Source organism: Sus scrofa, chromosome 4 (assembly GCF_000003025.6).
Source record: "Sus scrofa isolate TJ Tabasco breed Duroc chromosome 4, Sscrofa11.1, whole genome shotgun sequence".
Taxonomy (NCBI): domain Eukaryota; kingdom Metazoa; phylum Chordata; class Mammalia; order Artiodactyla; family Suidae; genus Sus; species Sus scrofa.
This window is the reverse complement of record NC_010446.5, coordinates 120,287,621-120,303,503: the sequence shown is the minus strand read 5'-3', so window position 1 is coordinate 120,303,503 and position 15,883 is coordinate 120,287,621. Positions and strand designations below refer to the sequence as shown.

The window sequence follows — 15,883 nt, the reverse complement described above, 5'->3', positions numbered from 1 at the left end:
CTATTAAAAAATGTACAGTTCTACTATTGGTTTCCTGAGAATGCTTTTTTCCTAAAATGTAGTTAAAAGAAAGGCACCGCATAGGGAAGACTAGAAATGATCTATTCTCATCACTGGGCCAACCCCCATACACAGGGTATATCAATGTTCATTATGAGATAAAAAAGGAGCATCAGGAATTAATTAGTATTAAGAAAAGGGGGAAAGGTACAGGACTATGGACTAAGACTGTCTTAATGTCATATCTTCCTAAAATATTTACCACCTGAAAAGCAGGTACATAATAAAAGCTGATTTTTCTTCTTCGTAATATGGTAGGTGAGACTCTTCTAGATTCCCAGAAATGCCACATGTCCTCTTCTGTCATACTTTCAAGAAGTTGTTATCTAAACTATAAGCTACAACAGCTTTCATTCACTAATCCAACCAATGAACAACCACTGTGCTAGGCACTATGTTATGACAGTGAAAAGACAGACAAACAAGATATAGTGATTCCTAATGTCTCTTTTTAATCTAAATGTTCTGAGCTCTAGTCCTATGTCCAGCTGTTGAATAGATTAGCAAATCCAAGTCAGATACATCACCACTTCCCTGAAATCTGTTCTACCTGCTGCATTCGCGAGTTCTGCAGGCATTATGGACATCTGATCAGATCACCATGCTAGACACTCGATATTCACTCTATCAATCAGATGACCAAATTCTGACTGTCTTCTTAAAAATCCATCTTGCTTCTGAATGTTCTTCTGCAGGTCTATCTCCTTGACTTTAACCTGGACCTTCATCAGCAGCCATACAAACTGAAGGAAACAGTCTTCGACTGGGTTCATCAATACTGCTCTGTCTTAATCCCAGGCCATCTCTGCCAGCATTGCTGCCATCCCGGAGCAGCAGCTGCCTACACCACACCCGATGCCTCCTCCATGCGTGGAAACAATTGCTGCTCTAACACTCATGGTGTCTCTTTGTATCTTACCTCTCTTAAAAAGCTGAAGTGAGTAATTGTAATTCGTGGATCTAGAGGAAGAAATTAGGCATGTATAACTCACCCCTGTCATGCTCAGGTTGTCTCCCTTCCTTAATTCTGAAAATCTTAGAGGAGCATCTTCCCAAAGGGGACCTGCATCATTGGATCATACCCATGACTGGTGAATAACTTTGCTTATTTCTGGCATTCAGTGCTAGAAAACATACTTCCCTTTGATACGAACCATCTCAAAGGTGATTTCAGGGTTTCTGACTCTCAACTATTTTAAGAATATTACAAAGGGTTCAAACCCAAGCAGAAAGAAGGAAGATCCAGCCCCTACTAGAATTACCTTATCAACATAATGGTCTCTCCCATATTTAAACCTCCCCATTTGTCACTTGGGCGTCCATAGGGTAAAATTCAAAACCCCTAGCTTAGCGCAGGAATTTCCTAAGTCCACATAAATTTACAGCCAAATTTCCTGCCATCTCAACCCTCCCACTCTTATCTTACCATACAGCATCTGCGCCAGCGAAACAGAATTTCTCATCATTGTCTGGTCACCTGAGGCCATTCTTCAGCTTGTACTTTGTGTATGTATGATATTCCCCCTAACAGAGAAACTCTTACTCAAGCCCTGAAACCCAGTCCAAGTATTATCTCCCATTGGCATGTTATGCTGCAATGTAAGCACTGACATGCCCGTTTCTCTCATTAGCCAGCAAGTTCCTGGAAGGCAAAGATTCTCTTTTACTCATGTTTGTATTCTTAGCGCCTGGACAGTGCTTATAATATATCTGAATATTAAAAAATGTTCGCTGCATGAAAAATAATGAGAAATGAAGAGACAAAATCACAAAATTAAAAAGTTGAATTTTAGAAATAAAAATGAAAAATTCAGACCTTCATTTATAAAGATGAGAACATGCATGAAATAAGTAGGCTGATGACAACTTTCTAAAGACATGCTGTTTTTTTTTTTTTAATATAGCTTTTAAAGTTGACTATAAAATGACGACTTAATCTAACAGTGCGGTGTTGAGCAAGTTGCATAATCTCCCTGTGGCTCCCTCCCTTCCACCCCCATTCCACCTGGTAACTCCTACACATCACTCAGCCTTCAATTTACAGCCCACTTCCTCTAGGAAGCTTCTCTGAACCTTCAGACTGTGTTCTGTGCTTCCCTAGGACTCTACACTTCCCCCAGCACAATTTATTGTAATTGTGAGTCTCCCTGGTAAACTGCATGCCCAGAGGAGGCAAGGTTTGCATTCGCCTTTTCACTACTTTATTCCCAGAACACAAACCAGTGCCCGGAATAGCAGCCAACAGAAGTTATTAGCTAAACAAATAAGCCTGTGAAATTAGGAGTCTAGAATGTATTACCTCTTAAGTCCTTTCCAGCATGTTTGGAAACATAGGTAAGGAAAACTCCAGTGCACATTATTGTATTATAACATATCCATAGGTGACACGGGACTGAAAGCTTGGTTTTTCACTATCTTATTCACTCTTAGCTGTATTTATCATTAGTGAGCCCTACCTCTGAGGTTTGAGCCATCAATAAGAAAGTTCCCTTATCTAGCAATAATATGCGGTATTTTTTATTTTTAATTTATTTTTATCTTTTTATTTTTTTGTCTTTTTGCTGTTTCTGGGCCACTGGGCATATGGAGGTTCCCAGGCTAGAGGTCCAATCAGGGAAGTAGCTACCGGCCTACGCCAGAGCCACAGCAACGTGGGATCCGAGCCACATCTGCAACCTACACCACAGCTCACAGTAATGCCGGATCCCCAACCCGCTGAGCAAGGCCAGGGATCGAACCCACAACCTCATGGTTCCTAGTCGGATTCATTAACCACTGAGCCACAAAGGGAACTCCGAAATGCGGTATTTTTTAATCTGTTCTTTGAAACTATCTTGTAAACGTTTCTGTTTCCAAAAATGCATACAACAGGGAAAATCTGACAATTAGGACACATTCTCAACTCGGTACTCCATTCCTTGCCTCTCCTCTTTATTTGTGGTAGAGCAGAAGAGGAATTATGAAAGCCGAAGGCCACAAAAAGTGGACAATTGTTCAAAGAAAAAGTTACTAAATCTCTAAGGGCCACCAGTGGCTTCTGAAGAAAGTATTTTATGGCTTAAAAATGAAATATGATGGTTAAAAAAGGGAGGGAAGTTATTAAAATCCCTTCATGTTCCCAATTCCATTAGCAGAGTGTCATGTGAGTCACATTTTAATAAGGAGAAAAAACAAATTGACAACATCGATGCCATGGGTTTTTTAAAGCACAGATGACTATTATCATTGGGCACCTGACTCATCTAAAAACTTAAAACATTTTTTTCTAGTCCACCCCCCCACTATCCCGATAATTGAGGAGAAACAGGCACATTTGAAAACCTCTTGAACATCCGCATTGTTAACCCATGGCCTGCACCCCTTCTCAGAGCAGGGCAACAAATCAAAACTACACCCGAAGCTAGTTTGTGCAGAATCTTTGATTTACCCCATGAGGTTTTGAAAAAATGTTAGAGGACCTTTGAGTAAGAGGAAATGGGAAGCAATTTTCACACCCCCACCAAGTTGTTCCCTCATGGAACCACTGGCAATTAATGCTCTCAAGGGGGTGGTTTCTGAGGGTCGCATTAAAGGTTCAGAAAGAGTTGGGCCTTGTGTTTCTTATTGTCTCTAGTGAGATGAGCAGGAGAGAAACGCAGGCACTGGGTGAAGCACATAAACTCTTTCCTGGGAGGGGCCACGCACTCCCTGCTACGCCCAGACAGCTGGCCACCTCGTCGTCTGCTCTCCGGAGCAGTGCTGTGCAGCATGATCCTGAGTCGGTTTTACTGCACCATTCATCCTGTCTTTCCTCCCCAAACAAAAGCTTTCCATCTTAGTTAATCTCACCCCATGATTTTCAAGTGCTTTAAAGTTCAAACTTCGCATCTTCTAAAGTACTTCTCTCTTACCTTTTTAAGAGAAAATGAGAACCAAACAAACCAAAAATTCAACCTAGTTTTACCACATTTTACAGGAAAAACACAGACTCTAAAGATATCCTTTGCTCTTTAAATACCTGATTTACGAAAACTCAAAATAGAAAATTTCTAACTGCTAAGAATTAGCGGAAAGAAAATTCCTCTTAATGGTATGAAAAACACCAGAACCGATAATAAAACATCTTTAAAACATATGATACAGTTAAAAACCGTGTAGTATTTTTTCTGCAAATAAAAAGAAACCAAATGGAGGAAAGATTTTCTCATTTAAAAAAATCATAAATTGTAAAAGCATCTGCTTTACTTATTTACAAAGACATGTTAACAGAGCCTGCAAGGTCCCAGATGAAGTCTTAATTTTCAATGCTTTTATTCCTAGACAACATTTATACCACCATAAGGATATAATACGACCCAATTTAATTGTTAAAATATTATTTTGTTACACAAGAGAAATAATATCTAAAGCTTTAGAGATGCTTACCTACCATATATGTGCTAGACGTATATTTAAGTGCTTTATACATATACTATTCACTTATTTATTATTAAAATAATTCTAGATGGTAGATACTATAATTGGCACTCTTAAAAGATCAAGATCATGAAGTACAAAGAGAATAAGGGAGCCAGGTTTCCAGCTGGGCAGCCTGGTTCCCGAGCCTCTGCTCTAAGCTGCTATACCAGGCGGACTCTAATTAAATGTCATATTTATTGGATTATTCTCTAACATTTCTGTTTTCTAACAAAAATAAGCCAAACTAATACCACGGCAGGAAAAAAAATAACAAGTAGGTGTATTAAGATTGATAACTTCACATGAATCCAGACAAATCGCCAAATATATACTGTACATTTATTATGGGCACAATAATATGTTGGCTACTATTGGGACTACAGCTTACTATGAAGTACAGTCTTGGCCCTTCTGGGGCTTACAAGCTAAGTGGGAGATAAATTATGAAAGGTTCTGGAAGACCAAAGCACATAGCTTTTTTCAAAGTGGCCATCACAGAAGAATGAGAGGATGACTGCGGTGCAGTGAGGGCCGAAGCACAGAGGTCAGGGCACAGGCCACAGCGCCTTCCTTCAGGGTCGGAAAGCCTATGTCATCCAGATACCCTGGGAATTTGAGGACAAGGCCCGTTTTTAGTACTTCCACGGCAACAATGAAACTGTGAGGTCAGTGAAAACAGTGACAGTTTCTTCCTTATCAATTCCAAACAAACAGAAAAGACATGCACACTTTCACAACTGGCAGTTCGGTTCCAAGCAGAAAGAGAAGGGAATTAAACGAGGAAACGTCTCTTAAATTTGACATCGTCCAAACAAACAAAAAGGGAAAATTTAATTCTATAAACACTGATGTTGATGTTCAGAAGAAGAGGAAACTTCCTATATTACAAAATCTCTATTTTTAAAATAAACAAATCAATGTTTTAAAATTTCCAATGACGGGAAATATCTGTGAGCAGACTTGCAAAATCAGTCTTGAACAATAAAACCTGAGTTTAATGTGACCTGTAATCTCACATAGTTAGTGGGAATGGATGAGAATTTTGAAACGGTGGGACCACTTTGAATTTTTCCCAGGAAAGATATTAAATAAGGCTAAGATTTTATTATCCCAATCAAATTAGAAATTGGACACCACACTGCCTTTAGCATTTGGGACAGTTGTTAATGAAGGATTCAATTAAATTGTCCTTATAATAAGCACACGTATATTCCACGCACAGGGATGTGGAATATGTAGTCTTTTGTTCTTATTTCCCACTCACTGCTCAATCCAAAATGAAAGACGGAAATAAAGTAGAATTAAGTAAATTAATGATGATTACTTATAATTGTTACAAGCCTTAGGAACAATGAAATAATTAGCAACTGTAATCTAAGAATATTATCCAAATTTGTTTTATAAATTTGACATACCTATCTTTTCTATAAGCTATTGAGGCACTTACTATTTTTACAACATGAAATAATTCTTACGGATATATTGGATGCTTAATGCTAAATAAAGTTATTTTATAGTCTTCTTTGTGAAACATAAATTAAGGGAATTGCAAAAATAAAACTGTATAATGGAAAAAACTAGGATTAAAAATTTAATCTTCAAATTTTTCAATTTAGTTAACCTTTATAAATACATATTATTGATATAATTGATACATTACACGTGTTTTCATTTGGAAAACACTGACAATGTTGAAAGCATAAATCATCACTGTTCTTTATCTGTACTCTGTCAGGTTTATTTCATTCCTTGAATTCTTCCGCATATATTTATGCAACACATTCACCGAGGACTCTCTGAATTACCTACTATGGAATCCACCCTGTACTAGACACTGGGAGGAAGAGTTCAACAGGGAACAGTGGAAAGTAAAGCTAAGTGTATGGAATACATAAAGTCATTGCTGAAGTTCTCAAGGACTAAGCAGTAGAAACGTCATCCTGTTGCAGAGGGCGCACCAGCCAAGTCAACGAAGAGGAGAACTGCAATTAGATATTTGACCCTGGGATACCACTTCGCGTTGTGGTGACAGGAGAACTACGGTACTATTTACAGTAAGAGGAAAGTCGAGAAGAGATCTGCCTCAGGGAAATTGGATGAGGTGGTCCTTCCTCCTTTGCGCGTATCTCTCTAAATGCATCATTTACTCAACACAACAGTCATTTGTCTGCAGGTCTGTCTTCGACCCCAGTCTGTGAGGTGGTTAGGTACAAGTTATGCCTCATTGACCTTTGTTCTCTCCAGCATACACCTTGGTATCTGACATTCACTGGAAACTCAGTCAGTGCTCATTACATGCATGAGCATAAATACAGGATGAAATGTCTTCTAAGGCATGGAGAGTGGAAAGAGGTTTCAGAGTCACTTTACACAGAAGTGCAGAAGAGCCTACTGTAAGTCTAGCTAGTACTTGGCATATAGAAGTTTGCTAGGTATTTCTTACAGGAATTAATGCATGTGTGAATGAAGGAGATTATCAGTTCAATGAAGGAATAAATATATTAAGAAGAAAGTAAGCTAAATCTGAACTTTGGAAAACTAGAGAAAGAAAAGCAGTCAGTGGTAGGTAGTGAAAAAGTAATAGAAGAAAAAGCAAGAACATGGAGTGTCATAAACAATAATAATGTTTTACAGTTTCACTTCCAAAGCACTTTTACATTATTTCATTTTAATTCTGACAACAGTCCTGAGAGGTAGGGAGAGACTGTATTATTATCCTTGTTTCTTTGTTTTCTGTTTTTTAATAAAGGAAGAAACTGAGACCCAGAAAGGTTAAGTGACTTGGAAGAAAGTTTTTTTTCAAACAAGAAGAAATGTTTAACATTGTCAAATTCAGAAAATAGAATAAGGACTGAAGAGACATCACTGACTTTGGCATGAAGTTCATTGGACCCTGTGCAAAGAGAGACTGGAAGGAGGGAGGAAGAATGGTAGAAAGGTAGGTTAACTTTTTAAGAAACAGGTTATAAGTAAATATATTAAAATATATAGTACCACCTATGGAATAATCACAAAGGCACCACACATAAATCACATCAGCTGGGTATCAAGTTGGCACAAGATTCAGAGCGGAAGAAAGGGACATGAATATTTTCTCTTCTAACCCAATGGAGAACTCGCTTCCTAAGCACTGATTTTCACCACACTGGACACATATGTTCACATGAAAGCTTTATGACTTTAGTAAATTATTCTTTTAAGAATTCAAATACCATTTGGGTGAGAACTTCTTGATCAACTTCGAACAAGTACTGATTCCCTCTACCATTTTAAAAATGTTTTCCATTCAAAAAACAGTACTGAATATATTTAGAAAGCAGGCGAGGCACGGATGGAAGCTCTTTCACATTCCAGCTCTTCCGGCTCCCATCTAACTTGGAAAGTAGCTCTTATTAATGTAAATATGGAAGAGCCCTGGTAAAGCAAGTGATTCTATTTGAGGAATATTTTCCCAGGCGGTTTATTTTTCAGGTCAGGAGGAGGAGGAGGGAAAAAAAGGAAAATGAATCATTTTTTCTTGATTTCTCTAATGTATGTGGGATAATGCATGTAGAACACTGGAAGTAACATCCACAAGGAAATTCTAGAAGAAAATACACACATAAATTCTGAAGTGACTTTGTCAAATCAACACAAATCAAATTCTCTTCTACTTCGTATTTTAAATACTAAGTTAAATCTTTCACTCTTCACCTACACGTAGGAGCACAAGCTTTGGAAAGCGGTTTTCTATGATCTGAGCCACATCTACTTAAGTTTGCTCAGGAAAAGATACATTTTTCTTAATATTAGAGTTGTCAGTTGTAGAACATAAATTTAGATGAGTAAGACACATTAATTTTTGATAGGCAATTAATAGAATTGAAAATCAAATATGATTCAACTTTTACTCAGTTTTTTTTGTGATATGCAGAGTAATAAGAACAGTATGATTTTTTAAAAATAATAGAATGCAATTTGCCCCTTGTTCTTTTTTTCCCTTCCTGAGTTCATCAATGAATAACAAACCACACTGAGACTATGTCTACATACCACATAAATGTCTAGATGAAAAGTGACAAATTCAGGCCATCATCCAGCTATTTGAAAACATTTGTCTTGATGACATGAAACATCTGGATGTTTCCAAATACCAAGATGTTTGATGTCCTGCAGATAAAATATCCTGATGAGTGGTTAAATTTTTTACTTATCTGTTGCATAAAAATGCACATTTCCATGCATATATCTCTTCCTGTTCCAGATATGACATGTAATTTTACCACGGATATGGTAGGAAGTTACAGGATGTGTCAGGTTTAGATTTTTTTTTGCGGTTGTTGCTACTGTTTTTTCTTAATGACTCTCTGACCTAGAGAAACATCTTTCTTTTATTTTCCTTTCGGTTAATAAAAGAGTTAATTGTCATTGGACAGTGTGTAGTAAAATGTAAAGGACTTGCAAAATGAAGGCAAAGAGGTCCCTAAGCTTTTATCTACAATTGGCCACGAAAACACTGTGTGTGGGGAAAACATAACCGCTAACACAGTCTTAGCTGCTGGGCTTATGATGCAGTTGGACTGCTATATAAAACGGATCCTTTTCTCATTACCTTTTTTAAAGCATTTGGTTATTTCTTATATGTCCATTTATGCCATTCAGATGAAATGACAGGCGTTCAAACTTTCTAATCTGATAATTTTGATGTTTCTAGTGATGGTTTGGCATGAGGATACGAGTAAACATGAATTCTATTGTTGCCTATTCATTAAGTCCTAATTTGCTTGAATCATTGAAGATTGGCTGTTACAAATTCTCTGTCACATTTTCTTGACTCTGGGTCTAACTGAAGTAAAAGCCAGTCCTACAGAGAAAGCAGGGCACACACTATCACAAAGTAAGATAGGTATTTTGATTATAAGCTTGAAAGCAAGATTAATATTCTTTTCCATTTCCACTGCTTTAAAAATAATTCTGTATAAACACTAAATACCATTTCTAAGCCTTTTAAATCAAGATTGCTTGCATTCATACTAGAAGAAGGAAATGCATGTTCAAGTGAAAAACAATTCCCTGAAAGCTGGACCATTATGGCAGTAAAATAACAGACAATTGCATGACACGTTTCAGCTCCTGAGCACTCTACCTTTAGGATCCCTCAGCACTGAGCCAAAGGCACTGATGACCACATCAGCCTTCAGATGGACTATCTGATCTTCATCTTCATTCCATTTTCCAGTTTCATCTTGTTCTGTTCGAACAAATTGCACGGCAACAATTCTCCCACCTTTAACTATAACCTTCCGTGGGGACAGGAAAGGCAAAAATTCACATTTTTCTTCCTTAGCAAGCTCCACCTAAAACAAAACAGAAAAATTGGAAACTGTTTCTTCTTGATTTAATATTTGACTTTTAATTCAATTATATATGCTAAAGTGTGTGATGTTTCAAGTAACATGAAATTTTTAGGTGAAATTCTAGAGGAATTCTGCGGAATCAAGAAATAAATAACATTTTTCTTACTTTTGTAAAAATACAAATGAAAATTTTAAGAAAAAGAAGTATGCTTCTCATATCTCACATAATTTATTTTGCCAGAAAATTAGACACCCTAGTTTTACTTGGTTTTGTGCCCACAATGGGATGTCTATTAAGAGAGAATAGTAATATTTAATTATTTACTTATTTTTCCACTTTTTGTTCTGGGAAGAATTCAGGTCTTTGTCGATGTTCTCCTAAACAGTATGTTGAGCAATCTTGTTCAAAAAAAAAAATCTAAAAACATCTTACTGAAGACGCTGGGGGAGGTGTCAAGCCTCATCCCCTCCCCCATAGAAGACCGGTAGATTCTCAGTTGACAAGTGAGGCTGAGATAGTTGTGTATGTACGGCTTTACATTCGAAATTTGAAGTTATATCAAGATGGAAAAACTGAGACATTGTGTAACTTGCTCAATGTTGTGATGAAGCCATGGATCCATCTCTCAGCATTCTACTCATAGCTAGCAGTTCCAAAGACTGGAGTACATCAGAATCACCTTTGAGGGGTTGTTAAAACACTGCATGAACCAACCCTCAGAGTTCCTAGCTCTATAGGACTGGATGAGGCCAGAGGATGTGCATTTCTGACAAATTTCTAGATGATGCAATGCTGTTGGTCCAGAAAGGTCACTATTGTGAACCACTGTTGTTTTAGACTATAGCTGACTGTCTCTGAACTTAATTGACTGATACCATGAATTCTCAATAGATTAGTATCATCCATAAGGGAGCAAAATAGATTCTTGGTCCTAGCCATGGCACTCAGAGAAAAATAAAATAAAATGATCACTGTTTGTAAATAACATGATGCTATATATAAAAAATCATAAAAATGCTACCAAAAAACTACTAAAGCTCATCAATGAATTTGGTAAAGTTGCAGGATACAAAATTAATATACAGAAATCTCTCACATTCATATATAATAACTACGAAAGGTCAGAAAGTGAAATTCAGGAAACAATTCCATTTACAATCACATCAAAGAGAATATGATATCTAGGAACAAACCTACTTAAGAAGGCAAAAGACCTGTACTCTGAAAACTATAAGATGCTGAAGGAAATCAAAGATGACACAAACAGATGGAAAGATATACCATGTTTGATATCAATATTATCAAAATGAATATACTACCCATGGCAATTGACAGATTCAATACAATCCCTGACTAATTACCAAACGCATTTTTAACAGAACCAGAATAAAAAGCATTTAAATTTATGCATAAATACAAAAGACCCTGAACAGACAAAGCAATTCTGTGAAAGAAAAACAGAGCTGGAGAAATCAAGCTCCCTGACTCAACTATACTGCAAAGCTACAGTCATCAGAACAGCATGGTACTGGCACAAGAACAGAAATATAAATCAATGAAACAGGATAAAAAGCCCAGAGATAAGTCCATGCACCTATGGTCAATTAATCTACAATAAAGGAGGTAAGAATATACAATGAGAAAGCAGTGCTGGGAAAACTGGACAGCTACATCAGAAAGAATGAATACAGAACAATAAGTGGTGCTGAGAAAATTGGACAGCCATATCTAGCAGAATGAATATAGAACATTCTCTATCACCGCACATAAAAATGAACTCTAATGGATTAAATATCTAAATGTAAAACCAGATATCATAAACAGGCAGGCACATTTTGACATAAATCACAACAAGATCTTTTTTGACCCACCTCCTAGAGTCATGAAAATAAAAACAAAAATAAACAAATGGGACCTAATTAAGCTTAAAAGCTTTTGCACAGCAAAGGAAACCATAAACAAAATGAATAGAAAATTTACAGAATAGGAGAATCCATTTGCAAACAAAGTGAGTGACAAGTGATTAATCTGCAAAATACAAAAAAAAAAAAAACTTATGCAGCTCAATATAAAGAAATTCAAAAATGGTCAAAAGATGTAAACAAACATTTCTCCAAAGAAGACAGACAGATGGCCAAAAAGCATATGAAAAGATGCTCAACATCACTAATTATTAGAGAAATGCACATCAAAATCCCAATGAGGTATCGCCTTATACCAGTCAGATTGGCCATTAACAAAATGTCTACAAAAAATAAATACTGAAGAGGGTGTGGAGAAAAAGGAACCCTCCTACCCTGTTTGTGGGAATGTAAGCTAGTGCAACCACTATGGAACACAGCACTAAGGGTCATTTAAGAAATTTAATATAGAACTACCAAATGATCCAGCAACCCAACTCTTGGGCATATATCCAGAGAAAACCATAACTTGAAAAGATTCATGCATCCCAATGTTCACTGCAGAACTATTTATAATAGTCAAGACATGGAAGCAATGCAAATATTCATCAACACAGGACTAGATAAAGAAGATGTGATATATACACAAAGGAATATTACTCAGCCATAAAAAGCCTGAAATAATGTCATTTGTAGCAACATGGATGAATCTAGAAATTACCATACTAAGTGAAGTAAGTCAGAGAAAGACAAATAACATATGAGATCACTAATAAGTGGAATCTAATCAAAAAAGTACAAGAACTTATAAAACAGAAACAGACTCGAATATTTTGAAACCAAACTTAGGGTTACCAAAGGGAAAATAATGGGGGGGAGAGATAAATTAGGGGGTTGGGCTTGATAAAGATACACTGTTTTATATAAAATAGATGGGTAGCAAGGACCTACTATATAGCACAGGGACATTTACTCAATACCGTGTAATAACTTGTATGGGAAGAGAATCTGGCGTTCCTGATGTTACACAGCGGGTTAATGATCTGGTGTTACTGCAGCAGTGGCATTGGTGCTGCTCAGGTTCAAATTCGATCCCTGGCTCAGGAACTTCTATACACCAAGGGTACAGTGGAAAAAGAAAAAAAAAAGGAATCTGAAAAGGGATGCATATATGTGTGTGTATAAATGATTTACTCTGATACACTCCTAAAATGAACATAAGTCATCCATACTCTAACAATTTTTTTAATAAAATGGGCAGAAGACCTAAAAAGTCATTTCTGCAAAGAAGGCATACAGATGGCCAAAACACACATGAGAAGATGTTCAACATTTTAGAGAACTGCCCATCAAAACTATAATGAGGTATTGTGTCACACCAGTCAGAATGGCCATCATCAAAAAGTCTACAAATAATAAATGCTGGAGAGGGTGTGGAGAAAAAAGAACCCTTCCTACACTCTTGGTGGGAAGGTAAATGGTACAGTCACCATGTAGAAAAGTATGGGGATTCCTTAAAAAACTAAATATAGAGCTACCACATGATTCAACAATCCCACTCCTAGGCATCTATCTAGAGAAAACTATAATTTGAAAAGATACATGCACCCAACATTCATAGCAGCACTATTTATAAAAGCCAAGATATGGAAGCCACCTAAGTGTCCACTGAGAGATAAATGGATAAAGAAGATATGGTATATATTAACAATGGAATATTCCTCAGCCATAAAAAAGAATGAAATAATACAGTTTGAGGCAACATGGATGGACCTACAGATTATCATGGTAAGTGAAGTAAATCACACAAAGACAAGTATCATATGACATCACTTATATGTGGAATCTACAAAAAGGATACAAATGAACTTATTTACAAAAGAGAAAGAGACTCCATACACATAGAAAACAAACTTACAGTTACAGAGGGGAGGAGGGGAAAGGGATAAATTAGGAAATTGGGATTACAATACACACACTACTATATGCAAAATAGATAACCAACAAGGATCTACTGTATATCACAGGGAATATACATTATAATAGCCTATAATGGAAGAGAATGTAAAAAACATATATATATATGTATATATATATATATATATACACACACACATATAATTTATTCATTTTACTGTACATCTGAAACAACACAATACTAATAAAACAACTATACTTCAATAAAATGAATTTTTTAAAAAATTTAAAACTTAATAAAAGAAAGGTAGCCCAACAACAAAGTTAAAAAAAAAAAAGATAATCCAAAGAAATTTAGATCCCTCTTTAATTTTCTACAAAATAGAAATGTTTGAGTGATGTCTAGAAGGCAAAATATTCTTTAAACACTTCAAATTACAAAATAACTATGGCTGTATACAGATTTCTGTATCATTTTTGTCACATTTGTGTAATGTAGTGTCATAGCTCATTAATATACACCAGTTTATTGTGTTTCAAAAATGTCAAGTGATGCTAAATTTTAATGATAATGCCATACTTGACTGGCTAACAATGCCAAATGTTTATAGTTTGAATAAATCAATACATGGTGTGTATTCATAACAGTACTCTTTTTAGTGGATGGCGGATGTAAAGTCCTGAACTATGCTGCACAAACTGGAGTATGTCTCAGACCAATTTAGGGACTATTTTATCCCATTCTACTCTTCTTAAACATGATTACTTAGGTAATAGCTATTATCACCTGTAGATAAGCTCATATACTTTTTTGACAAATATGGCATTGAATTCAGAAACAAAAATGTTCTGAACACTATAAACAAATTAAAGCTTTGAACAATTAAAATAAGATGACCAATGATTTAATGCTTGAACATACTTTAGTAGTACTCTTACCAGGGCTTTCGACTTTTGAGGGTCTAAAAACTATGTAGAGTCATGAACATGAAGAAGGAGTATTTTAATATCTTAAACTCACATCACATTTTTCTATATGCGCCCAGGTTGACAACTCATATTCAAATATTTAGTAGTCATACCTGCTATCTGACAGTGCATGGAAGTCAGCAGATACGAGCATTGGTCCCCAAAGAGATTATTCTAAAATTCTGCTTTTGAAACTTGCAATGTTATTTACTCTCTAAAACATGTAAGATGAAAATATTGAGTAGCAGACATACATCACATCCCTTTCTGTTATTTTGCTATTGGGTACCTAGATTTTCTTTTTACATAAAAGAGGGGAAAACTTTTAAAGTTATGTTGGAAAGACAGGACTTCAACATATGTAATTATTTGAAAACTTTTGATATTATTTTGAAAAGGAACTGAGATAATAAGATTTATCTTAGTCAATAGGGGAATATTATGAAAATGAGAATTCAACATAATTGAAGTTTTATATATATATATATTTTGCTTTATAGGGCCACACCCGCAGCATATGGAGGTTCCCAGGCTAGGGGTCCAATCAGAGCTGTAGCTACTGGCCTACACCACAGCCACAGCAACGCGGGATCCGAGCCGTATCTGCAACTTACACCACAGCTCACGGCAACGCCAGATCCTTAACCCACTGAGCAAGGCCAGGGATCAGACCTGCAACCTCATGGTTCCTAGTTGGATTCGTTAACCGCTGAGCCATGACGGGAACTCCTGAAGTTATATATTAAATGAAATATCTTTGAGTTATTTGTGGACAACATAGGAATTTATTTTCACTATTTAATAAATCTGTCTGACAAGACAAAAATAATAATAAATATACTTATATAGCAGAAGTGCTTTATGTATAACTCATTCTAATTTTCACATAGGAGATACGTTATGAGACCTATATATTAGCATACATTATTTTTAAGGTATTTCTCTTTGAACCAACTTTTTTCTCCTTGTTGTTGTTTAAAAGGCCAATAACACACTAGTTATTATCATAATTTACAGATTTATCATCAATCTCAGGCACCTTGCTACTTGCTGGACTCACAACCAACTTTTTCTGGGAAGATGTATTATTTCCTTCCTACATAAGAGAATCTGAGACTCAGAGAAACCAAAGGTATATGAAGAGATGACAAAGCTTAGCTAAAATCCTGATAACGGCTAAAACAAAATTTTGTGGTATTCATTTTAGTCAAAGGCAGCGATTGTAATATACTTGAAAGGATGAGACTTTGTGTGGTTCTAGT

General features: G+C 36.1%; 1 protein-coding gene across 2 annotated transcripts in view; it reads right to left on the bottom strand.

The window, feature by feature from the left end:
• Nucleotides 1–15,883, bottom strand: part of DPYD (dihydropyrimidine dehydrogenase) — a 780,991-nt gene that overhangs the window by 408,958 nt on the left and 356,150 nt on the right. For both annotated transcript variants that reach the window (NM_214044.2, XM_021088696.1), the window contains 1 exon segment: nucleotides 9,623–9,833. In NM_214044.2, coding sequence (NP_999209.1) covers nucleotides 9,623–9,833 — 211 coding nt within the window.